Here is a 27,444-nt window from a genome sequence, read left to right as displayed (position 1 = left end):
TAAGGGTATTTTAGTCTTTTTATCACATGCAATTAGAATAGTCCACTGTTCATATTTTCCTTCCTTTTTATTTTTTAATTTCTTTTATCATTTAGACCAAGGACAATTTGGTCCTTCCATAGAGCAACTGGGGCCCTCCCCGATGGTCACAAATATGACCGTTGGTGAGCTCCCAACGGCTCTATGGGAGCCCCCCATGGTCTTCCTTTGTGTATAAATAGAGGAGTTAGTCTCCTCTCCTTTTGCTTTTTAGCACTCTATTAATAAAGATATTTATTTTTATGTTGTGATCATGTGCTTAAAGCACTTTGTGATTCTATGTATCTTGCCCATTAGCAGCTTCATTAGTGTGCTTGAGATATCTTTATAGCCTCTTGTGCTATATCTCTTGTGAGGTTGTATTTCATTACAATTAGCCCCACTGCTTTTAAGTAATAGTATTTGTAGCAAAGAGAATTAAGCTAATAGCACAAAAGAGGACAATATAGATCCATAACTGATTAAACCACCCAATGTGATTACACAATCGCTTCCCCCGACTGGCAACTCTGGTTATTACATGGGGAGTATCTAGAGTCTGTCCCTCAGTCAAATTGTGCTTAGTATGCTAACAAGAACATAAGGTGTGTTTTCACTTTCCTAAACTCCTCTTTCTTCAAGAATTACAAAGAGTTTCTACAAATCACATGCACAACTAGCATAGTAGAAAGCATCAGAAAGAAGGAACAGTTAATTGAGAAGCAAACAGAGAATGGTACAGATTAATGATGGACGTCTGGGGATAGATCCCAAACTAGCAGAATATGCCAGTTCAGACATCCATCCATTGCACAACAAGTTTTACGTAATCTGAAGCACTAAATTCATTATGATGATGGCAAAAAAATTAATCCAAACAATAAGAATACGAGGGACTAAAACATAGAATGCAGATTCCTTCTAGTAGATTGCATAAGTTGATAATGCAAGGAAAACAACCAAAAATGAGAAGCAGAAGTAAATCAAATCACATTCTAGAAGTTTTCTCAGATTACAAGAGCAATCTTGATGCTCAACAAGATTCCATAATGAAAGAGACGTTCAGCAATATCTATTAACAATTAAATCCAATGTGTAAGCTGAATTTAAGAAGATGCAACTCTTTCAGTTATGCCACAATGACGACCACTTATCCAAAACGCCTATCAAGAGATTGATGCTTGAGGAATTCATACAGCATTTCACATTTATCTGAACAAAGGTATTACCCAACAATAAATGAGCAAACAACATACTCTGTTGATCTTCCAGCTGCTGAAAACAAATCTGCCCAATGCCGCCCATCTGTCTTTCTTGCAACACTCACAACAACATCTAAATATTCAGGAAAATTCCTGATTAAGCCACATGTTTCTTCCAATAATGAAGGGTTGGACTTTTTAGAAACTGCAGCCTGGTTCTTGCTAACATTTGGCCTGCACGATAGGCAATTGCATACCATGAATTTGACAAAAAGATTGTGTGGCATAAGCACCATAATCAACCAGACTGTGTGATCTCTTCCATAACCATGCATTAACTTTCATCTTGCAAGTCTATATAGATGAGCTCATGCATGTTTGCAAAACAAGATGCAATTTTCTTACAAACATACAGCAGCGTAATGGATATAACTGATAAAAAAAATAAGACATCAGTATTTCTGAATTTAGAGGTTCGCCATAGGACTTGATATAGATTGAAATTCAATTGACTTGGGTAGAACCTTTGTGAAAAGCTGGATGGCTATGATTAGTCATCCAATCTCCCCTAAAAAATAAAGATTAAAGGAATGAAGACAAATAGAAGAAAACGAAGATGGACTGTGCACACCCCCACTGCCCTATTAAAGAAATTAGAAGAGGAAGATAATCACAAGAGAATAATGAATAAGAAATAAGAGAAAATCCATTTCTCCTGTCACACTTCCCTTCCACTGCAGTTTTCTTTTGCTCTCACCTTACTCTCTCTCTTCTCACCAGAGTCCTGTGCGTGGTGGTTATCATAATTTCAGGGCTTTTGATTATTAAAACCACATTCTCAAATTCCAAAAGGGACACAAATTGCACTCAATGGTCTCAATTTTTCAAGAACACCAGTATTGTTTCCAAAAGAAGATGACTATAATTATAAAAAGTGCCGTCATTTGCAAGATCTTATGTTTGTCCTGAATCACGAAATTTGAGAAGATATGCCTATGCTTTTCATAAAATTGTCATGCACATTATTTTCCCAAAACACGTTATTTTCCCTTCATTTTCTGATTCATAAAAAAAAAATTAAGGACAAAATGACAACACACACCCATATTCACTTAGAACATTTCAATTTCCCTTTTTTTTAGGTTTTACGGGGGGGGGGGGGGGGGGTGGTATACAAAAATCTGAATGGCCATGGATAACATAAAGCATATCTTGGCCTAAAAGACACTTTAAAACAATTTGTATCTTAGATATGATACAGAGATAGCCTGAGTTTCCCATTTTCTAATGGACAAACATACTTTCCAAAAAAATTGGAGTGTAATGTCTGTTTCATATATATTCTATTCAAAATTTCTTTAATTTCCATTAAGCACATGAAACGCTTCTGTCAAAGGAGTCAAAATTTAGAGTGATAACACACATATGGGATCCTTATATCTGATTGCTTATACTGACACCATCAAAAGAACTCGTACTCTTACTTGTCTTGTCTATCATTAGCAACATATTATGAAGAAAACAATAATGCCTTGAGGTTTTAGCTGCTTTGTCAAGCAGTAAGGAGGCCATATTTCTTCTTGAGCACCTAGATGCATGACAAAAATATGTTGATAGGAACGGAAATAGATGCCATATGAGGTAAAAGTCAAATGACATAGTACATCCAATATCACCATTTTTCCTTTCTTTTCCTACAGCTGAAAATATATACTGTATTGGGGAATATGAGTATAAAAAGATAAACATGTCCTTAGTCCTTGCAGTTTGAACAACAAAAGGATTCAACAATCTAGACAAATTGTGATGCTAATTTCAACACAAAACAGATCCAAGAAACGTTTCACAATGGCCAATCTCAATTGCTTCTTCTAATTCTTTATATTCCTCTCAGCATGACTGATCACCAGCTAAGCACAGAAGCAATTCATGCAAGCATATATAGTCACCAATATCCATCTCACAATAATATTTGCCAGAGTTTCTTGGGAAAATTTCAAATAAATCTTGGAAAGAAAAACGAAAATATTTTCATATGAAAATATTGTGATATCATTAAAATATTTTCATTTTTGTAGTTTCCATCAATTTAACAGAAAATTTTAGAGTTCTTAATATTTATCATTTTTTCAAAGTCCTTTAAAATGCAAGACATAGAAAATATTGCAAGATTTAGTAACTGTGACATATATGTGTTTCTATGTAATATGTATGTATCTACGTATCTATATATGTACTATGCAAGCAACGGGAAAGGAATGAACAACTGAAATAGCAAGACAAATATTAGCAATGCATACCCATGAACATATAACAAATCAGATATTTAACATGAAGTTGGCTAATGGGATACATACACCATGAATCAGGAAAAGAAAAAGGAAAAAAGAAGGGAAAGCTTAAGGAACAAGCAAAAGAAGGAAAGCTGCATTGACATGTTAATATAAAGAAAGAAAAAAACATGGTAGCAAGAAAAGAGAAAATAATATAAAACAAAAATCTCAGACAGGTGGTCCCTGCAACTTGTTCCACCACTGCTCCTCTCCTCAACTCAATCAAATTTATACTAGGTTAAAGTTACATAGAAGAATATAGTAAGCCAATCAGAACAAGAGGCTGCGGACCAAAAATTCATAATGGCAAAAAAATGAGATCTTAATACAGAGGATCATGGAAAGTTCTGTAAAACATGTGATTATTGATATCTTCAGCAATCATAACATAATTCAACTAGTAACTGGAAAAGAACCAGTTAGAAAAATTAGCTGACCAGTTTCATAAGGGTGTTTTCTAGTGACTATTCCAGGAAATCCATAAACAATTAGAAGACAATCTTTTGATAGCATTAGAAAACTTGAATCATGCATGAGATGAAACAAATAGGATTTCTTGAAGGTCAGTCATGATTCTTCAAACCAGAGAAGAGAACCCAAAATTCCAAATAAATATAAATATACATATAAGGAAAAAAACTAATATAATATAATCCCTTGGAAGTAACTGGAAATGTTGGCAAATTTAGTTCAATATGCATAGTTGTTCAGTAACAATGCTACACCTTGATGAGTCATAGACTGAAATTGAATGGATCTGCAAAATATGATGCCAACTACTACAATCATGACAAAGAAATTTCAAAGTGAAAAACTATGTTTTTAATCTTCAGCTCTTTCTTATCATAACATCCTATATAATGCATAATATAAGTTTACCTTGATATTTCTGCATCGAACACTGTGAAGAGCAGCCACTCCAAACAATGAGAGAAATGAGGCTTTTCAGCTGATAGACGTGCTAGAGACAAAGCCTCCTCACTCTTGTCCCTCTGGTAATCGAGTAATTTGTCAACAACATTATTGGTCACACACACACCACATTCATGCACATGTTCACATGAACATGCATAAACACATGCACAGAGAGAGAGGTTAGAGGTATGCTGTTGAATGGAATTTGTCACTATTTCATGTCATTAATAGACTAAGATAAACAACATTTTTTACCCAAATCCTATAGGTAGGCATGCTAAGCATAAATATATTGATACAACATTGCATAAATTTTCAGATGTTAATACTGCACTGGAAGAAACTGTATGAACTTATTTACAAGACCACATAACTAAGTCACATGGATACGGATACAGAAACAGGATACAACACAAGTTCGGATCGGACGAACAACAATTTTTGTAAAACAGGATTAGGATATATATATATATATATATATATATATGTGGGAGGGATGATGTTTATGTTGTTGATGATAGTGGCAGACAGGATTTAAGTGGTCCGGCCAGAGGTGCAAATTTTATCAACATTGGAGTTTATTATTTTAGTTTAAATTCTATAGTGTTTGACCAACTGTTTGGCCCGAAATTGATGATCAAATGAGTCAAATATGGTTATAGACAAAAAAATGTAGGGGTTTATGAGAGCTTAGCCAAATAATATGCTCTGGTAGATGTCAATGTAATAGGGGTATTTTGGTCTTTTACTTATATAGGGGTATTTTGGTCATTGTACATGTCTATGTAATAAGATTATAGGAGTAGTTTTCTTTTATTTTTGTTCTTCTATTTTTACTTTAATTGTAAATATCAAATAGGCCATGGGCCTTTTGGTAAAAAGCCATAGAACCGTTGGGGTCTCCCTAACAGCTAGAAAACACAGACGAGATGCAGTTCCGTAAAGATCGGAGGACCTTTCTCCATCCGTGTTTTGGCCAACAGTTCATAAAAAGATTTTGAAATTCAATATTGGAAATGAACAGAGAAGTGGTGGAACGTGCAGAACCGCATATTGGATCACTCCAGTGCGGCACGAAGCCGCTAACGCCAAGTTGGCTCCTATGCCACTAGCTATGCCCTGCATGGTCCCCCGGCACAGTGGAGGTTCCGTAAAAAGCCATAGAACCGTTGGGATCTCCCCAACTACTACATTTCTAGCCATTAGGGAGACCCCAATAGGGGTTGAAAGTTGAAACCCCTCCTCAAAACATGCTTTTGCTTAAAGCATTGATTGAATACAAATCCTATATTTTTATGTTTGTTGTGTGCCCTTAAGTGGCTTATTTGTGTGGATTTGTGCTTATGTAATTGACCTATAAGTGGTCATTATGATTGTGAACGTCCATAAGTGACATTTTTGTATTTCATTACAGTAGAGACAAAAATGGGTTGGATACAGTCAAACCGTGCTAGATATGGTTTGACTGTATCCTGCCTGTATTGAAACCGTATTCAACCCGTATCCATACCCATATCCAAACCGTATCCATTCGGCACGGGCAGTACTCAAAAGGGCATATCCCTATAACATAGCCACATAAACTTTTATAACCTTAAAAGGCTAATAGAACATAATCAGATGGTTCATAGATTCAACATCACTGGAGATGTTGAATTTTCAGACATGGTATCAATAAAATTAGTACCTAAGAGATTTCCCCCAATTGTTGGCACTGATATAGAGGGAAGAATGGTCCACTACTGGGAGGGAAATCCAATCTGTGATCGCTTCCAAGATTCGAGCTAGGCATATTTCAAAAATATAATAACAGTGTCAATACCACATCCACAGACTAAAACATATACGTACAAGTGGAGTAGAGGTCCTAGTTTTTATGGCACTGCATGCCTGCAACATGTTAGTAGCAGTCTTCTATAACTGATTATGAGTACATATTAAATTTTCTACTTATCACTGTTTTATGGGACACAGAGAATAGCTCCAACTCTTTACAGTAAGTGGACTAAAACTAGAGAACCTTATCGTATCAGGAAAAAGGGAAAAGAAAAAAAAAAGGAGAAATTAGTACTCATGAAAGTAAATATGAATGGGAAAAACATAATGATACCTGGAGAAGGTGACGCAGCAAACAATGCAATATTGTTTGTGATTGAGGAGCAGGCTCAAAGCAAGGAAATTCTGTGCATGCAGAAAATGACATTCTCTGGGTGACACCCACTACAACTCCTGCACTCGGAAGAAGCCCTAGAGGGTAAACCTCCCTGTCAAATTCAAGCTCTGGATCCAACTGCAACAGCAAGCAACAAATCTAATTATCTCATGATTTACTTGATACCAAAAAATGATGGAATCAGAGAATAATGCAGATGAAAGCACCAACTGTTAAATATTGTATTTTTTCATATATATACATATATAGTAGACTGTACTTAGTGCTGGATTTATTTTTCATTTTCCTTTTGTTCTCATTTTATTTGTTTTTTTATTAATGTTTGTATTTCAAAATAGCTAGGATTGACTAGCCGGCTAGTCTTTGTTCTCCTTTGTATATATAATGGGATCTCCCCATTCTACCTTTTAAGCATTCTTCTTGATGCTTTTTCAAGTTAGCAAAATATTATTGTTTACATTGTGAGTGTGCTCTTCTGCCCTTGTGAGTGCTTTGTTGCACTTGTGTTCTTGCCCACAAGTGGTATTTGTGCTCTTTTCTATTGAAAACCATTTCATTACATGGTATCAAAGCCTTGGGTCCTTGTGATCGTGGGATCTTGAGTTGGTGGTTCGTGTGCGCGAGAACTGACTCCTACTTTTTGAAGATTGTTCATGGAAGAGTACACGTGGTGTTGATGTTCAAGTGGCAGCTTGAGGTGCTCAAGAACCGTTGCTTGGAGCATCACATTCATCTCTTCCTTCTTCCTTCTTCCTTCTTCCTTCACTCTTCCTCTTCTAACTCACAACCAAGGAGGACAAGGAAGTTGTCAACTTTCTTACAAACTCAACTCCTCCAATTATATGGTGTGGTCTAATTTTATGAAACACCATATATATGAAAGAAGTTTGTAGGGATTAGTTGATGGCTCCGAAAAGGAGCCTCAATTAATTCTCCAACCATGCGTGGGACTTTCTCAAGAGGATGTATTCTTTGAAGGACATTGCACACATATGTCATCTTAAAAATAAAGTTCGGACCATACAACAAGGGAAGATGACTATTAGAGAGTACTATGGAACTTTCTCATATTGAACCGGAGCACAATAAGCCATATTGCCCCAAATTGAAGAAGAAAGAAGACAAGAAAGTGGAGAAAGTAGCTATGGTTGGAACCTCTCAAGAGCCTCAGTAGGGAGGTGAAAGCAGAGTAAATATGTCTATTGAATTAGAAGCCCTCGAACCATTACTCAAAGGATCTTCATCTCTTACTGGGGCAGTTATTTCATCCTCGTCGCCTCTGGATATAATTCCTTGGTTTTTAAATTTCAGCTCAACTTTTCATATTACTCCAAACATTGATTTCCTTTCTGAATGTCAGTGATTCAAGAATTTCTTTTGTTCCAACCACTGATGGGACTTGTCTTAATATTAAAGAGATAGGAAAGTTTGAAAATACCAATGTGCCTAATGTTAGATTTATTCTAAAATTAAACCTAAACCTACATTCTGTTTCACAAATCACCGACCAAGAATGTAAGGTCACATTCTCATCAAATAGTTTTTACGTGCAAGATTGACAATCAGAGAAGCTGATTGGGGAAGGCCATAGATAATGAGGCCTCTACGTCATGGATTTTCTTCATTTACCAAAGAATTATTTTGTTGTAATGTCCAAAATTTTGATGTAAATTTGTGGCACAAACATTTAGGACATCCAGGTGTATCAAACCTTCCTCACTTTTCAGGTTTAGGAAAATTTTGTAATATTCAGGATTTTCATTGTATTGATTGCATTCTTGGTCAAATGAAAGTTTTACCTTTTAGACAAAGAACATTTATGTCTATAAAACCACTTGAATTGATATATTCGGATGTTTGGAGTCCCGCACCAATAGTATTTAAAGGTAGATATGTTTATTATGTTATTTTTTTGCATAATTTTATGAGATATACTTGGATTTACTTTCTTAGGCATAAATCCGAAGTTTTTAACACTTTCAAAACCTTTCATAGTCTTGTAAAGAATATATTCAAAAACAACATAATGCATCTTAAGCTCGGATTCAGGGGAAAATTTTTATCAAATGAGTTTAAAAGTTATTTGTATTTAAATGGGATTGCTCACCAAAGATCTTGCCCACAAATGCCTCAACAAAATGGACTTGCATATCAAAAACATAGATATTATTGAAACCATAAGGACATTACTTGTTTCAAACAACCTTATTATGATTTGGTTATGCAGAAAATCAAAAGGGGTACAAATGTTTTGATCCCAAAACTGATAAATTATGTCTCTAAAAATGTGACCTTCATTGAAAAGGAACCTTAGTATGATTCGGAAAAGCCTAAGAAAGAAACTAAGTACTCTTTCCTTTTTTATCTCTTGTCTAAGAATACTGGTTCCAATTATTGTGATGAATGTATGGATGTTGATGTTAAAATGTACGTATTATATATATATATATATAATGTGTATATTTTATATATGTTTATGTATATGTATACTTGCATATGTATGTATTTGTATATATACATAATACATGTATATTATATATATATATATTATTCTTTATTGTAAAGAATATTTTTTGTTTTATTTTTATGGGTCAACCCAAGTTGACTAGCCGTTAGACTTGGTCTAACGGCTAGATGGCCCTCTCATATTGTGCATATATAGATCTCCCACTCATTTTTGGTAATGCATCTTGCATGCATTTTGTGAATCAATAAAATAATATTTTTTATATTGTGAGCTCTCTTTGGTGTGTGCCCTGAGTGACCTTTGTGAGTGTGTCCATAGTGGCTCTTTGTGCTTGTCCATTTAGATTCTTTGGTGGATATTTGTTCTCATTTGGAGGTTTTACTCTCTTTACATGGTATCAGAGCCATAGTGATCTTGATCTTTGAAGCTGGAAATCTCATTGTTCATGTGCTCGTGGATAGCTCCTCAAGTGTTCGTAGTGCGGTGTTTGTGGTGGCTCAAGTGGCTAATCATTCATGGAGGACAAGGAGAGTGTCACCGTTGTTCCCATCAAGCTCAACGACACTAACTTTGTAATGTGGTCTTCTATCTTGAAGCACCATATTTGGGGCAAGGGCTTGTGGGGTTTAGTGGATGGATCCTATCCAGAACCTAAACTTCTTTTAACCAAAGTTGAGAACGGGAAGGATGTTGCACTCCAAGGGGATGAGAAGACTAAGGTCATAAATGATAATGAGAAAAAGTAGAAAGAGTGGAGAATGGAACACGCAAAAATAATGTATTGGCTTATCAATAGCGTAGACATTAAAAAATGTTTTAGCCTAGCGAAGCTTGAACATGCCAATGATGCTTGGGACTACCTTAAAAATATGTATTCACTCAAAGATATTGCACATGTATGCAATTTATAAGATAAGATTAGAACCATGACTCAAGGGGCATATCAGCATTAGAGAATATTATAATGCTATATTTGAATTTTGGGAAGAATTAGCTTTTCTTGAACCAAAGTGGCATTTCCCCTTGGATATTGAGCTCTAGCAAAAGCAAATAAATGCAGAGCACTTTGCCAATTCATAAATGGGTTGTGACCCGAGTTTGAAGCTACCAAGTCGGTTCTTCTACATAGAGGGGAGATTCCCTCTATTGTTGATACTTGATACAATCGAAGAGCTGAGTATGGAGGAAAGAATGACGATGAATCCATTTTGGCTACATCTAGGTTGAAAACCTATGCTCGCACATACAAACCACCTCGCTTTGGAAAACAAGGCAATGAGTATAACAAGAGGAAAGTCACTTGTCACTATTACCATGAACCGGGACACATCAAACCCTTGTGTCTTAAGTTAAGAAAAATGGAGGAAAAGAAGGTGGCTTCGGTCAGTCCACCTCAACAGACTAAGGACATGAACAACCCTCAAGATACATCTGTTGGAAGCATGTCCCTATCCCAATTGGTGGAGGTGCTTCAACCTCTTCCTAGAGGATCATCTTCCTCAACCGGAGTTGTGGTCTCATCTTATTTCTATCCCAGTAAGTCTCCTTGGCTTCTTGATTCCGGTGCATCATTTCATATGACACCAACCTAGATATTCTATCTAAATGTCGAACTAATTCAAGCATGTTTAATGTTTTCACTACCGATGGTACATCTCTTGAAATCTAAGGAATAAGGAATTTTAAAAGAAATCTTCAAGACTCCAAAAAAAAAAATCAATTCCAAAAATTAGATATATTCTTAAACTAAATTTAAATCTTTTATAAGTCTGACAAATATCATACCATGGATGCAACGTTGCCTTCTCATAAAATGGTTGTTGATTGTAGGATTGTCAGTCAGAGAAATTGATTGGGGTAGGCCACAGAGAATGAGGCTTTTACTGCATGGATTTTTTGGAAATACCTAAGAATATGTTTTGTTGTAATGTCAATAAATAAGATTTGGATTTATGGCATAAAAGATTAGGACATCCAAATGTATCTAAAATTTCATATTTTCCAAGTTTGAAAAAATTGTATAACATTGACAATTTCAATTGTAATGATTGTATTTTTGGCAAAATGAAGAAATTACCATTCCATTAAATAACCATTGTTTCTACTAAACCACTTGAGTTAGTCCATTTGGATCCATAGTTGGCAAACCTGGCGATCCGAATCCGGAGTCGAGTCGGATTAGATCGCCCAACTGTTGGGCCACCGATCAAACCCAAACATGTTTTAACCAGGTTCAGACTGGAATTATTCAGGAATTGCCTAACTCGGCAACTAGCCGAGTCAGTGCTAAATCAAACGATTCAAGTCCATTTCAAGCCAGCAAGTTCTGACCCGATTCACCGAGATGAACCTATATGTGTACCAGTTCTTTATGAGACGAACCGGATTTAAAACAAGTGGGCTCGAGTCACTCAACGCTTCCCCTCCTTCCCCCATTTCTGAAACCCTAGGCCCCATCCATTTTTGGTGGCCATCACCACCGCCGACCAGCAATCACTGACGGCCTCTCTCTCTCTCTCTCTCTCTCTCTCTCTCTCTCTCTCTCTCTCTCTCTCTCTCTCTCTCTCTCTGAGACGCGAGTTGATGCTCACTCTCTCTCTACGAGGCAAGTCGATGCTCTCTGTCTCAAATATTTAAAGTATTATTTAAAAAATAGGTCATAACTCGGCCGAGTTACCAAGTAGACCCTCAAGTCAACGGTCAGGCAAACGCCCTTTGTTTCAAACAAAACACAAATAGTGCCATTTTTAGCACCCAGTATACGATACAGAATTATTAATTACTAATTTATCCAATCATTGATTCATGTTGATTTAGATCATCCGAAGGGTTTCTTATCGCATTATTATTTATTCTTTGTTTTTGTTTTTTGTTATACAAAAAAACCTTTTGAATAATCTGAGCTTGAGTCACGGGTTTGCCAACTATGTTCGAATCTTTGGAGTCTGGCATCGATCATATCAAAAGGTGGATATTCATATTATGTGATATTTGTGGATGATTTTTCTAGATATACTTGGATTTACTTCCTTATTGCAATTGCAATTTTTTCATAACTTAGTTAAAAATAGGTTTAATAATAACATTTCTATCTTTCGCATTGATTCAGGGAGAGAGATTTTGTCTAAAGAATTTAAAGATTATCTTAATTGACATAACATTACAACATCAAAGATCTTGCCCGCACATGCCACAACAAAATGGTTTAACTAAAAGAAAACATAAGCATATTTTTGAAACCACAAGAACTTTACTTATTGTAAGTCATATACCTAAGGTATTTTGGGCCAAAGCCGCTTTGGTCATTGTGTATCTTATAAACAGAATGCCATCTTCATCATTACAAAATATCTTCCCTGTTGAAAAACTTTTCAAACTCACTCCCGATTATTCCAGATTAAGAGTTTTTGGATACAAGTGTTGTCTTAACCAACAAAAATGGCAAGTTTTCTCCTAGGGTTATTCCTTGTGTTTTATTTGGATATGCAGACAACTAAAAAAGGTTATAGGTGTTATGATCCTAAAAATGAAAAATTGTATGTGTCTAGAAATGTCTTTCTTGAAAAATAAAAAAAAATTTAATTGTAGATCTAAGGAAGTAACTAAGTATTCTTTTCTATTTTATTTTATTTCAAAGCATGATATTGATGATTGTCATTGTGAGTTTGGTCTTGAAAATGTCAATGAATCAAGAGATAAAGAGACTTGTGAAGAGCAACCCCATAGTGATAATACCTACTTGCAATACACTAGATGCAGTGTTCAAAAACCTCTATGTGCGCTTGAAAATTATTCAAAGATTGGAAGTCATGATGATGTGCAATCTTGGAGATCATCTAGAATATCAAAGCCCCCAAAAAAGTTTGTCTTACAAGTCCTTTTCATCCAAATAAAAGGCTTGTATTGAGTTAATTCACTCCTGTGTAGAGTCATCGTCCTATGCCCAAGCCAAACATTATAAATGGATATAAGCCATGAAAGTAGAATTAGAGGCTTTAGAAAATGTCAAAACTTTGGCAATTCAAGACCTTCCACAAGGAAAAAAATGGTTGGGCGTATAAAGTAAAAACCAAGAGTGATGGGACCCTTGATAGGTATAAAGTTAGATTAGTAGTCAAAGATATTCTCAAGAATATGGGATAGATTATGAAGAAACCTTTGCCTATGTTGCCCGAATGACCATTGTTAGGACCCTTATAGTGATTGCTTTCATTAGGAATGAAAGCTCATATATCAAATGAATGTTAAGAACGCTTTTCTTAATGGGGATCTAGTTGAAGAAGTGTGCATGGAGGTATCACCTGATATGAGCATCACTATAGGGAAGGCACTTCGCTTGAGTAAGGCAATTTATGGCTTGAAGCAAGTGCCAAAAGCATGGTATGAAAGATTTAGTAAGATTATGTTTGATATTGGTTTTAGATCTTGCTTGTCTGACGCAACTTTGCTTATTAAATAATCTAATGCAGGTATTATCATTCTACTCCTATATGTGGACGATATGATCATCATTGGGAGAGACAAATAGAGAGTTGAAAATATCAAAGAGCTTCTTAAAAGCAATTTTAAAATAATTGATTTGGGTTTTCTAAGATATTTTCTAGGAATTGAAGTTGCTTATTCCACTAGAGGGTATTTGTTGTCTCAGTCTAAATTTGCTTTTGATATTGTTTTTATGTCTGAAATTATGAATGATGAGAGAGTTGACACTCCTGAGGTTACAAATGTTAATATGAAAATTTAGAAAGGAGAACCTCTCTAAGGCCTAACGCCTTATCAACAACTGATTGGAGCCCTCTTACCTATCAATTACTAGACCAAATATAGCACACTTTCGTACAGCTAGTCAATTTCAGCATGCTCCTACATCCGTTCACATGGAATCAGTCTTACAAATTATTAGATACATCAGAAATTCTATTTTTTTTATGTAATTTTATGTCTTCTTCATCTACATTAGATTTAATTGCTTATATTGATGTTGAATGGGGAGGTGATCTCAACAATAGGCTCTCAACCACGGGTTTGTGTGCTTTCCTAGGTGAATCTCTGATCTTGTGAAAGTGCTTAGCAAGTCTCACCTTCATCAACAGAAGCTGAATACCGAGCCATGGCCACAACTACGATAAAGGAGGTCTGGCTAAAAAGATTGTTGATTGACATGGGAATTCAAATAAAAGGAGCTTTGAAGATGTGTTGTGACAACAAGAGTGTTAACTACATTGTCAGCAACCAAGCATTTCACGAAAAAACAAAGCACATTGAGATAGATTGTCACTATGTATGAGAGGAGTAACTTTAAGGCATCATTTGATTTGTTTTATATCACATCAGAGTATCAATTTGCGGACTTCTTCACTAAGCCTCTCTGAGCTCCTAGATCGTTGGTTAACATTAGAATTCAGATAAAAGAAGCTTCGAAGATGTACCGTGACAACAAAAGTGTTATCTACATTGCCAGCAACCATGCACTTCACGAAAGAACAAAGCACATTGAGATGGATTGTCACTATGTACAAGAGGAGTATCTTCAAGGCATTATTGATATGCCTATGTCACGTCAGAGTATCAATTGGCAGACTTCTTCACTAAGCCTCTCTTACATCCTAGATTTCACTTCCTTCTTACCAAACTTTCGATCATTATACCATAAGTTTGAGGGGGAGTGTTAAAATGTACATAATATACATATATATAATGTGTATATATTATATATGTTTATGTATATGTATATATATACGTATATATATTTTTTTTTCTTTATTGTAAACAATATCTTTTGTTTTAGTTTTTTTGGGTCAACTCAAGTTGACTAGCCATTAGAGCTGGTCTAACGGTTAGATGGTTATCTCATATTGTGTATATATAGGGGATCTCCCCCTCATTGTTTGGAAATGCATCTTGCATGCATTTTGTGAATCAATAAAAATAATAACTTTTATATTATGAGCTCTCTTTGGTGTGTGCCCTTAGTGGCTTTTGTGAGTGTTCCCATAGTGGCTCTTTGTGCTTGTCCATTTAGATTCTTTGGTGGATATTTGTTCTCATTTGGAGGTTCCACTTTCTTTACCATTGATAATGTTAATGATTCTATTGTTGAAAATATCAATAATGATAAGTTGATTTTGAGGAATCTCAAGATACTTGTTTGCAATATACTAGACTTGGGCCCTCAAAAAGCTCCATGTGCCTTGGAAAAATATATGAACAAAGGAATCTACTAATGTTAGACACTGCTAGGATCACCAAACCACCTGAGAATTTTGTTTTTTATGAGTTCTTTTCACCAAAATACAAAGCTTGTTTTGCCTTCATACACTCTTACATTAAAACCAACACATACTCTTAAGCTAAAAAAATACCTGCAATAGGTAGAGGCCATGAAAACTGAATTAAATGCATTAGAAAAGGCCAAAACATGGGAGATTCAATACTTATCCCTAGGCAAGAAACCTATAGGATGTAGTCGGGTGTACAAAGTAAAAACTAAGTATAATGAAACCCTAGAGAGATATAAAGCTAAGTTAGTGGTTAGGGATATTCTCAAGAATATGGGATAGATTCTGAGAAAACGCTTGCCCTTGTAACTCGTATGACAAAAATTAGAACCTTAATAGTCATAGTGTCAATTAAAAATTGGTCTATTTACCAAATGGATGTTAAAAATGCATTTCTAAATGGAGATCTAAATGAAGAGGTTTATATGGAGGTTCCACTAGGTTTGAATGTTCCCAAGGGTAAGATTCTTTGCTTACATAAAGCAGTATATGGTTTAAAACATATAGTTTAAAACAGGCTCCAAATGCCTGGTATGAAAGATTTAGTGGTTTAATGATTAAACTTAGATTTAAGTCATGTTTTATTGACACAGCTTTATTTGTTAAAAACTCTAATGCAGGTAATGTTATTTTGTTGTTGTACGTGGATGATATGATCATCACATGAGAAGACAAGAAGGGAGTAAATGATGTTCAATTAATTCTTAAGAAAAAATTTAAAATGACTAACTTGGGCTATTTGTATTATTTCTTAAGCATTGAGGTTGCTTTTTCCGCATAAGGATATTTATAGTCTCAAACTAAGTTTGTTGCATATATTATTGCAAGGTCAAGGATAACCAATGATAAGGTGGTGGAGACTCCAGAAATGATAAATGCGAAGATGAGTGATGATGCGGAACAGTTAGAAAACCTCACACCTTTCAATAGTTTGTTGAGGTCCTCACATACTTGTCAATCATTGGACCTGACCTGACATTGCACACGCAGTCCATATAGCAAGACAGTTTCAACATGTACCTACTTTTGTTCATATGGGTCCAGTGTTGTGTATAGTGAGATATATCAAGAATTCCATCAACAAAGAACTCTTCTTATCCACTACCACTTCTTTGAATTTAATAGCATATTGGAGATGGGACCAAATAATCATTATTGAACTACTGGTTTTTGTGTGTTTGTAGGTGAATCCTTAATTTTGTGGAAATGCAAAAAGCAACACCTGTTATCAACTAAAGCGGAGTATTGCGCCATGGCATCTACCACTTTGAAGCTTATGTGGTTGAGAAAACTATTGAAGGACGTGGGAGTTTGCTTGATGAAGCCATCCAAGTTGGGTTGTGATAACAAGAGTGCTATTTACATAGCGGACAACCATACATTTCATGGAAGAACCAAACATATAGTTTTTTTATAAGACTATTTCTCTACCTTACATAAATTTGAAGCATAAATCGGTGGATTTCTTCACCAAGGCTCTTCCTTCTCCTAGATTCCATTTTTTCCTTAACAAACTTTCAGTTGTGACACCATAAGTTGTTAAAATACATGTAATCAATATATATATATATATATTGAAATATATATATATATATGTATATATATATCATACCCGATAAGGGTATTCCTGTAATTCTGCTCAATAGGGACATTGTAGTCATTTTTATATTTTTTTCTTCTTTTCTTATTTTTCCTTTTTCTTCCTTTTATTTTTTTGTTTTTCTTTTTATGAAATGCATTTAATGCATTCACATTGGGGTCCCAACTAAGAGTCGTCGGGCCCCCAACGGTCACAATTGTGATCGTTGGGAGCCCAACGACACCTTGTTGGGCCTCCAAATGTGGTTTCTCTCTCTTTCTTTTCTCCCTCTCTCTCACTCTCCTTTGCCTATAAATAAGTGGGGTCTCCCCCTTTGTAAAGTATGGCTTCTTGAAGCCCTTGCATTTATAAAGATTTTATGTTTGCAAGTCATTTTTGGCTTTTGTGTATGTCCATTTTGGACTTGTTCTTTGCTTTCTATGTGTGAATGTCCATTGTAGGACATTGTTCTTATTTCCGCATATTTCATTACATGGTATCAGAGCAAGGTGTATACTCTTGATTCTAGATATAGCTAGTTGACTAGTTATATTTTTCATATTGTATTTCTCTCTTTGTTTGTCTTCTTGAGATTAAAATGGAGGGAGAACAAAAGATTGATCTCTCCTTCAAACTTAATGGTACCAACTACATGATGGGGGCCGCCGCCACAGAGAACAACCTCAAAGGTAAAAAGCTTTGGGGATATGTCATGGGCACTATTCCAGAACCGCAACTCCAACTCACCAAAATGGATGGTAATCAAGGAAAAGCACTTGAAGGAAATGCCCGCATAAAGGCTATTGATGATCACCAATCTAAAGTTGAAGATTGGGAAAGCATGCATGCAAAAATTCTTGCTTGGTTCATGAACAATGTAGAGCTCAAAATTTGAGCCAACATTGCTAAATTTCGAATGGCAAATGAAGCATGGTTCTTTATGAAAGATATGTATACTCAAAAGGACCTTGCTTGTCAATTTTTTCTCCAAGAAAAAATCTGTACTATTAAGCAAGGGAAAATGGGTGTAAGAGATTACTTTAGCACCGTCGGACCCTTATGGGATGAGCTATCCCTACTAGAACCTAAGTGGGTCTCTAGTGAAGATGTGGAACCTATGTCACAGGGATTCGGCTAGCAGGGTGCCACACCCGCGTCGACGCGACTCGATGCGGGTGCGGCACCGGGTGCGATCAACCCGACCTTGGGTGCGTTGACCGCACCCAGAGTCATTTCGGTGGATTTTTTTTGGATTTTAAAAAAAAAAATTGCCCTATGAAATGTGTTGCGGATTTAAAAAAAAAATCTTGGGGGGGGGGGGGCGCTGCCCCCCTATAAACCCCCGCCAGGGGCAGGCCCCCCTGGACCACCGCCCGCGGTCGGGGGGAACCCCCGGACCCCCCTTTATATATATTTATATATATATATATTACATTTTTGCCCCTGCCGCACCCATGTGACATAGTGTGGAACTAAGGAGAGAACAAATGGAAAAAGAATATTTTTTCCAATTTCTACATGGGCTTAAGCCCGAATATGAACAAGTTAGATCCTCCCTACTTCATAGATCTAAACCTCTTCCTTTGGAAGATGCTATAGCCGAAATATGCCAAGAAGAAACTCATCTTGACATGATTAAGGGAGGAGATGAAGTTTTGGCCGTGTCTAAACTCGACAATCATGTGAAACCTTATAAGCCTCCACACTTTGGGAGGCAAAATAACTATAATGGCAACTATAGAAAAGTCATTTGCCATCATTGCCAAGAACTGGGTCATATAAGACCTAATTGCCCTAAGCTAAATGAAGCCTCAAAAGGTAAGGTTGCCTCTGTTGAAGAAATTACACAAAGAAAGGAGGAGCCCATCAAAGGGAAGGAGTCATTCTCTCTTGCTCAACTATCGGAGGCACTTCAAATTCTACTCAAATCGCCATCAACTTCGAGTGCCACCATAGCTTCTTCTTCTCCTCCAGGTATGTCCTCTTGGATTCTTGATTCTGGAGCTTCCATTCATATGACCCCACTTGAAAATAGGCTATCCAATTTGTGTAATAACTCTGAAAACTCTTATGTTTCAACCGTCGATGGTACATCTTTACAAGTAAAAAGTTTTGAAACTTTAAATTTTTCAAAAGATTTCTTTGTGTCAAACGTACGAGTGGTACCTCAACTTAATTTAAATCTCTTTTATGTTTCTAAAATATGTGATCATGGATGTGAGATCTCCTTCTCAACTAAAGATTGCTCTATACAGGATCTCCGGTCCGGGAAGCAAATTGAGCAAGGCCATAGGAGGGGAGATCTCTATTACATGAGCAACTTAAAACTTCCCACTAATTATTTTTGTAATCATGTCCAAGATAAAAATATTGAAACTTGGCACCAAAGACTTGGACATCTAGGTTTCTCAAAAATGTACTCTTTCTTTTGGAAAAAAAAAATTATAACGAGAAACATTTTGTTTGCAAGAATTGTATTTTTGGGAAAATGAAATCCACTCATTTTCCAAATAGAACTTTTGTGTCCAAAAGACCTTTTGAGTTAGTTCACTCGGACGTACGGGGCCCTTCCCCGGTAATATCGAAAGGAGGATATTCCTATTATGTTACTTTCATTGATGACTACACTAGATATATGTGGATCTATTTTCTCAATTTAAAATCCGAAGTTTTTGCCTGTTTCAAGAAATTTCATATAATAGTCAAAAATCAATTTTCAAGTAATATCTCTACTCTTAGATCTGATTCGGGTGGAGAGTATCTATCAAATGAATTTCAAAATTATTTGAAAACAAATAGAATTTGTTATCAAAGATCATGTCTTAAGACTCCTCAACAAAACGGTCTAGCTGAAAGAAAGCAAAGACACATTTTGGAAACCACTAAGACACTTCTTATTTCCAAGGAAATTCCAAAAAGTTATTGGGCCGAAGCCGCTTTAATATCAACTTACTTGATAAATAGAATGATATCTTCATCCTTACAAAATACATCGCCATATGAAAAATTATTTGAAAGAAGACCCGATTTCAATAGATTAAGAATTTTTGGGTGGAAATATTTTGTCCTTACATATAAAAGAGATAAATTATCTCCTAAAGCTATTGAATGTGTTTTCTTAGGATATGGAGAAAATCAAAAGGGTTTTAGATGATTTGACCTTAAAAATAACAAACTATATGTCTCTAAAGATGTAAACTTTTTAGAAAATGAAAATGGTTTTGAGAAAACTAAAGATACTGACGAAAGCGAGTATGCTTTCTTATTTGATCTTTTTTCTCAAGAAGATGCGGCTCCTCAAGAAGAGGAAATTTCTAATGATTTGTTGGATAACCTAGAGGATATTCCTCTTAACAATGTTGAAAATGAAAGTGATAGACCAATTCAAACCTATGTTAGGCGTGGTCAACAAGTTCCCATGAGTGCCTTAGAAAAATACTCTCAAGGTTCCAATATAGAAGAAACCTCTTTAAGAAGATTCGGTCGAATCTCCAATCCTCCTAATAGGTTTGTTTCCTATGAGTCTCTAACACCAAATTATAGTGTGTGTCTAATTGCATTACACTCTTTTCATGAACCGTCACATTATAATAAAGCCAAAAATATTCTCTAGTGGGTTGAAGCCATGAATTTAGAACTTAGTGACATTGAGAAGGCAAAAACCTGGGAAATAACCTCATTACCCACTGGCAAGAAAGCTATTGGATGTAGATGGGTCTTCAAAATTAAAACTAAAAGTGATGGGTCATTAGAACGCTATAAAGCCCAGTTGGTAGCCAAGGGATACGCTCAAGAATATGGTATAGACTATGAAGAAACCTTCGCTCCCGTAGCTAGGATGACTAATGTTAGGACTCTTATTGTAGTTGTGTCAGTTAAAAAATGGCCTATTTATCAATTAGATGTTAAGAATGCATTCCTAAATGGGGAATTAAATGAAGAGGTCTACATGGATCCTTCACCTGGAGTATGTATTAGTGAAAATAAAATTCTCTAACTTAAAAAGGCATTATATGGTTTAAAGCAAGCTTCAAAGGCTTGGCATGATAGATTTAGCAATGTAATGACAAGTTTAAATTTTCGTTCATGTTATACTGACACCGCTTTATTTGTGAAAATTGTAGGGTCTTCAGTAGTTATTCTACTACTTTACGTTGATGACATGATCAGTGATGAGCAAGGAATCAATGATATTAAGAAAGTTTAAAAAAAAATTGACATGTCTGACCTTGGTTTCTTAATATATTTTTTAGGTATTGAAGTAGCGTACTCTTCTCGATGGTACATTCTCTCTTAGATGAAACTTGTTGCTGACATTTGTTCCAAGTCTGGCATCTCAAATGATAAGAAGACAGAAACCCCTGAGGTTATCAATGCAAAGTTGAGGTTGGAAGATGGAACACTTCTCGAGGATCCTACTCCCTACCGCCAACTTGTTGGGTCTCTAACATACTTATCCATCACTCGGCCAGACATAGCTCATGATGTTCACTCAGCCAATCAGTTTCAACATGCACCTACTACTGTGCACATGAGTGCAGTCTTAAGAATAGTCAGATACATTAAAAACACCATAACTAAGGAAGTTTTTATTTCCTCTTCGTCATCACTTAATTTAATTGCTTATACTGATGCTGATTGGGGAGGAAATCCCAATGATAGAGTTTCAACTACTGATTTTTGTGTTTTCTTAGGTGACTATGATTTCCTGAAGATGCAAGAAGCAGCACAAAGTATCATTGTCCTCAACTGAAGCGGAGTATCGTGCAATGGCCACTGCAACCATGGAACTTGTGTGGCTTAGAAGTCTCCTCAGTGATATGGGCATAGTCATCTCTACTCCTTCAAAGATGTGTTGTGACAACAAAAGTGCAATTTATATCGCAAGCAATCACACCTTCCATGAGCGTACTAAACACATTGAGATGGACTGTCACTATGTTCGTGATGAATACCTAAGAGGAACCATAGCACTGCCTTACGTTACATCCGAGTACCAGATGGCGGACTTCTTCACTAAAGCTCTTGTTGCTCCGCGTTTTATGTTCCTTCTCAACAAGCTTTCGATTATATCCCCGTAAAGCTTGAGGGAGGGTGTTAAAATACATGTAATCAATATATATATATATATATATATATATGTATATCCATCATACCCGATAAGGGTATTCCTGTAATTCTGCCCAATAGGGGCATTGTAGTCATTTTTATATTTTTTTCTTCTTTTCTTATTTTTCCTTTTTCTTCCTTTTATTTTTTAGTTTTTCTTTTTATGAAATGTATTTAATGCATTCACATTGGGGGTCCCAACTAAGAGTTGTTGGGCCCCCAACGGTCACAATTGTGACCGTTGGGAGCCCAACGACACCTTGTTGGGCCTCCCAATGTGGTCTCTCTCTCCTTCTTTTCTCCCTCTCTCTCACTCTCCTTTGCCTATAAATAAGTGGGGTCTCCCCCTTTGTAAAGTATGGCTTCTTGAAGCCCTTTCTTGCATTTATAAAGTTTTTATGTTTGCAAGCCATTGTTGGCTTTTGTGTATGTCCATTTTAGACTTGTTCTTTGCTTTCTATGTGTGAATGTCCATTGTAAGACATTGTTCTTATTTCCGCATATTTCATTACATAAATTTGAGGGAGTGTTAAATATTGTATTTTTTCATATACATATATATATATATCATTTGTATATATGTATAACTATAGTAGACTGTGGGCTGGATGTATTTTTCATTTTCTTTTTGTTCTCATTTTATTTTTATTTTTATTATCTTTTTTATTTCAAAATAGCTAGGATCAGCTAGTCTTTGTTCGCCTTTGTATATATAATGGGATCTCCCCATTCTACTTTTAAAGCATTCTTCTTGATGCTTTTTCAAGTTAATAAAATATTAGTTTTCACTAGGGGTGGCAAAACCTGACACGACCCGCCAACCCGCCTCTTAGGCGGGTTCGGGTTGGGCTTAAGCCAACCCGTTTAATAAACGGGTCAACCCGCCTAACCCGTTTATTAAACAGGTCGGGTTCGGGTTGGGGTTATGCCAACCCGCCAACCCGGCTGACCCGTTTAATAAACGGGTTAGGCGGGCGGGTCAACCCGCCAACCCACCAACCCGACCCGCCAACCCGTCAACCCACCAACCCGACCCGTCAACCCGCGAACCTGAGAACCCGTTTACCCGACCCAACCCATTAATTAAATGGGTTGGCGGGTCGTGTCGGGTTACCCGTTTATTAAACGGGTCGGGTTCGTGTTTGCCACAGCCGACCCGTTTAATAAACGGGTCGGGTTCGGGTTGAGGTATGCTGACCCGCCAACCTGTCGGGTCGACCCGCCAACCCGACACGATTGCCACCCCTAGTTTTCACATTGTGAGTGTGTGCGTGTGTGCCCTTGTGAGTGCTTTGTTGCACTTGTGTTCTTGCCCATAAGTGACATGTGTTTTTTTCTATTAAGAACCATTTCATTACAATAACCACTTAAATCAAGCCCATCCTGATTTTTGTATTTTGGAAGGTAACAGGTATACATCCAAGGAAGTACTTCAAATCACAACACGAAAACTACACGAGTCACCTATCTACCTAGAATAGCAAAGGCCAAACAATGTACACAGTGATGATGAGAAAGACTGTTACCAGTTCTCAATTCCTCTTGAAGATTTTATAAGTATACTGCAAGTGTGTGTGTATAGCCAAGGAAATATCACGCATTGAATTTGTTGACATTCACTGCAATTTCTGAAGGTCTCCAAATCTCCTGATAAAATCCAATGGTACAAGTAACTCACAAGACACTAAAGTAATTGCTAGTTCCTTGGGCTTATAGGGAAAAAAAAGATTGGTTTATAGCCCCCTTACCCACATTGGCAAATTTGTGAAATGAAGTTACCAAAACCGCAGAGCAGAAAAGATGAATTCAGCTTAATGATCTTAACAATTAGACATCTACTGTTCTACATATAATTGAGGGTCAAACCTTGTCAGATTTCTTTTATTCCTTTTTATCTTTAAAGATCAATTTCCTTTTTGGCCTACAAAAAGTAAATTGATCTATTTGTTTCAAAAGTAAAAACTAGATGGACATAGTGTCATTCCTTTGTGCAATTGCAGACCATGATTACAAATTTAGCTGGAACATCACCCAATTGGATATCTTTCTGCAAGGTCAAGTTAGTGGGGTTTGCATACAGCCATTTGCTCAATTTTTGAAAAAGGGCAAAACAAGGAGCTAGTCCAAGCCAAGGGATATTTTGCTTGGAAGTTTAAGAGCAAATGGTCAATAAGGATAGAAGGCAAAGAAGGGGACTATAATGGAAACCTAAACATGTTTAAAAATGACATTGAATCGGTTCCTTACGTCTTTTGTTGATAATGATCTTCTAGACATAAGTTCGTCCCTTTTGGCCTTAGTGAAACAAACACCAAATTGTTATCATCAATCCTTGCCACCATATTGATTAGGTGAGACGCTACATGGGAAGGCATGCTGACAGTTGAGGCATAACTGATTTTAGGAATTAATGTAATTCTTAAGCACAGAACCCACCAAATTAGGACATCCACAAGGATAACTGTCAAGAGGTTCAGATTCAAGCACTCAGCAAGTTAGGATAACCTGCTACAGCCTACATTGATATTGACTGCAGTCTTGAGTAGTTAGGCTGCTGGCTCCTTGTCACAATCATTGTTTTCTTTCTCAGAAAAGAAATAGTATATTTTGTGTGTAAGAGAGAGAGAGAGAGAGATAAGCTACCAAATGTGGTTAATAACAAATGTTTCATTGCCAAATCTCATAGTCAATGTGCATAAATACACATCTCAGGGTTGGAAATAAAAAACTTTCGAAGTTGAAAAGACCAACCAGATTTCAGTCTAGGCCTTCCATCTTTCATAGTCTCAGTTACTTGAGGTAACCAAGGAGTGGAAAAAAGAAAAAGAAAAAAAAACTTAGTGCACCTTTACTGCAATAGAATCCATCTACATGGTGAATCTTTGTAAGCAGCTGATTAGGAACTATAAGAACGCAATAATGAACCATGCCCACAAACAATGAATCAACACCTCTTGGTTTCCCATTCCCTACCTTAACCTGCCACCATCTTAAACAAAGAAAAAAAGGTATAATACCTGCAAAAAGTCCTCCTGTTCAAAGGGGTCTACTCCTGGGGATGGATACCATACCTATAAGAGAATATTTTAGATTAAGAACCTTATTATATAACTAGAATGAAAATGAAGGAAAAAAATTTAAAAACAATGAGCAATTCTTTTTTTCATCTCAATGGAATTTGGTTATAAGAAGCAGCTACAACATCACCACTGTACCTCAAATCTCATCCAGAGAGGTGACAGTTGTCTATTGCATTAGGACTAGGTTGCCAATCAGACTAATGGACTTGAGTAATAAAGTGGATGTTAAAAATAATCCAGCTGATGGTAACTTATCTGAAGCTTACAGCGTGCCTCCTATATATTTTCTTTTTGTGAGATTTATTACACACATTTCTCGATCAGTAGAGATCGAGACCCAACTGCAGCATTGGCCACAAAAAAAAAAGTACTAGAAAAATCACAGGCAACATCCAAGATATGGAAGCTTAAAATTACTATAGCACATTACCTGCATTCCACGGTGACCATAATCTAACCAAGAAACCTCCTCAATCAAATTGGATTTATCTTCTGATTGCCCACACGTCACCCAAAATAATTCAACGGAGTCTGTTAGATCACGCTCACTTCCATCATCCATATCAAGTAATGAAAGCTCTCCACTTGCGCGCAATATTAAGCACCTGCATCATGCAGAACTGATGGCCCATTTTCATGGTGAAAATAAGATATCATAACCAAATAGAAATAAAAGAGCATGCATACCTAGTTGGTTGTCTATATAGAAAAGAAGCAGACAAGCAATTGTTCTTCGTTGTAATACCCTCTCTTGGTAAAGGGTCGGGGATGAAGCGCATTGCTGCCGGATGCTTTTTTGCGGTCATGATTGATAGCTCTCGCACTTTATGAAGCTGTTTGTCATTTTATTAATTCCCAACGTTAAAAGCATGCAAGCTATCTTACATACAGAGTCACAGACACATGAAAAGAAAAAAAACAAATTGCTTTTCATTTTTAGGCTTCCCTTTGAAAAATTGCCACAACTTTCTTGACCAAAACCAGTTTCACTTTATCTCTCAAGAAACTGCCTTTCTGATATTATTGGCATACCAATACTGGTGTACAATATGAAGTTCAGATTTAAGAAAATAGCCGGGGTCATCCATTTGAATATGAGGACACTCAAGACCAAAGGCAGTTTTAAATATCAAGACCCAAATGCAGGCTTATGCTATTTTTGGTGCTCTACATTCAATTTTCCAAATTTTGCTCCAACCTTCTTGCTGCCTCATGGATAACCTTGAAATGATGTAAATGTGGAGATAATTTTTTCAGGTGTGCTTGCATGTATAAAGGTTTCTACCTCTAAAACAGGGTTGCTAGAAGGTGATAACTCCCCGGTTATTTTTGCGTGGAAAATGTGAACATCAAAAGGATGATAAGTGACAAGTATGTAATCTTGGCATACATCCATGACCATTGGCTTCCCAAGCAATGTTTTGCGACACAGTAAGGAGCTCTGATCAAGATGATATCTCGGATAGAAAAGCAACTCATAACTGCAAAAAAATGATCTGATTTTGTTATGCATCATTCACATGAAAATCAAGATGATAAAATGCAAACACAGAATCATTCCACAGCTTATAGAATAAAAGTATGATCATAAAAATATGAGAAGTTATAATAGAGCATATTTAACACATCATCAACATTGTCCATGCAATGCATTACAAACTATATTTACAAATGATGAAAACATAGGAAAAAACTCTTAAACATTATCAGATGAAAGGATATATTAACAAGAGTTCCAGACTTGTTCTTCTGATTAGGGCGACAATCCTACTCCCCAAATCTCAACCTGCAGTCTATACCTTGCATACATTCCCATAATGCTCAAGTATTTTGTTTAAGTAATTCATTATCCACCCTCATCACAACATGCAGGATTATTTCTCTTTTTCTTATTCATATTTATTTCCCGCATCAATGCACGCCAAGAGGCAATCACGTTTCTTCTGCTAAAAATTTCTGGCCAACTTATTAGCAAGTTATATCATGTGTGTTATGATATCTATCATAAATCTTATAATATGGTCAATGAATGACAAGTCATAATTCAACGAAAAAAAATCTCTCTCTTGTTCTAAAATTTAAAATTTTGTCAACAGTACTGACTAGTGAAAATTTGACAGAGCTAAGCCAGGAAGGCTTTCTGCAGTTGATAAAAAAAGAGAATGACAAGATAGAGAAAATCAATGAAAATAATTTGCTAAGATGTGCAGCTAAAAGAACATGGCAAAGCATGAGCACAGATCATTTTTGTTCAAAAGATAATAACTGGCTCAGGTTATGAGAAATCAAT

The 27,444-nt window shown here is 36.2% G+C and overlaps 1 protein-coding gene across 2 annotated transcripts in view; it reads right to left on the bottom strand.

The window, feature by feature from the left end:
* LOC149836957 (uncharacterized) overlaps nt 1-27,444 on the bottom strand; it is an 80,085-nt gene that overhangs the window by 49,231 nt on the left and 3,410 nt on the right. For both annotated transcript variants that reach the window (XM_090005696.1, XM_090005697.1), the window contains 7 exons: nt 26,440-26,635; nt 25,842-25,987; nt 25,585-25,759; nt 25,092-25,145; nt 6,579-6,758; nt 4,433-4,545; nt 1,275-1,454 (listed from right to left, as the gene is read on the bottom strand). In XM_090005696.1, coding sequence (XP_089861822.1) covers nt 1,275-1,454; nt 4,433-4,545; nt 6,579-6,758; nt 25,092-25,145; nt 25,585-25,759; nt 25,842-25,987; nt 26,440-26,635 — 1,044 coding nt within the window. The remainder of the gene's footprint in view (nt 1-1,274; nt 1,455-4,432; nt 4,546-6,578; nt 6,759-25,091; nt 25,146-25,584; nt 25,760-25,841; nt 25,988-26,439; nt 26,636-27,444) is intronic.

The sequence above is a fragment of the Nuphar pumila genome, chromosome 5 (assembly GCF_984573655.1).
Source record: "Nuphar pumila chromosome 5, dmNupPumi1.hap1.1, whole genome shotgun sequence".
Classification (NCBI taxonomy): Eukaryota; Viridiplantae; Streptophyta; class Magnoliopsida; order Nymphaeales; family Nymphaeaceae; genus Nuphar; species Nuphar pumila.
The sequence above is the reverse complement of the archived record's forward strand: the minus strand, read 5'-3'. Positions and strand labels throughout refer to the sequence as shown.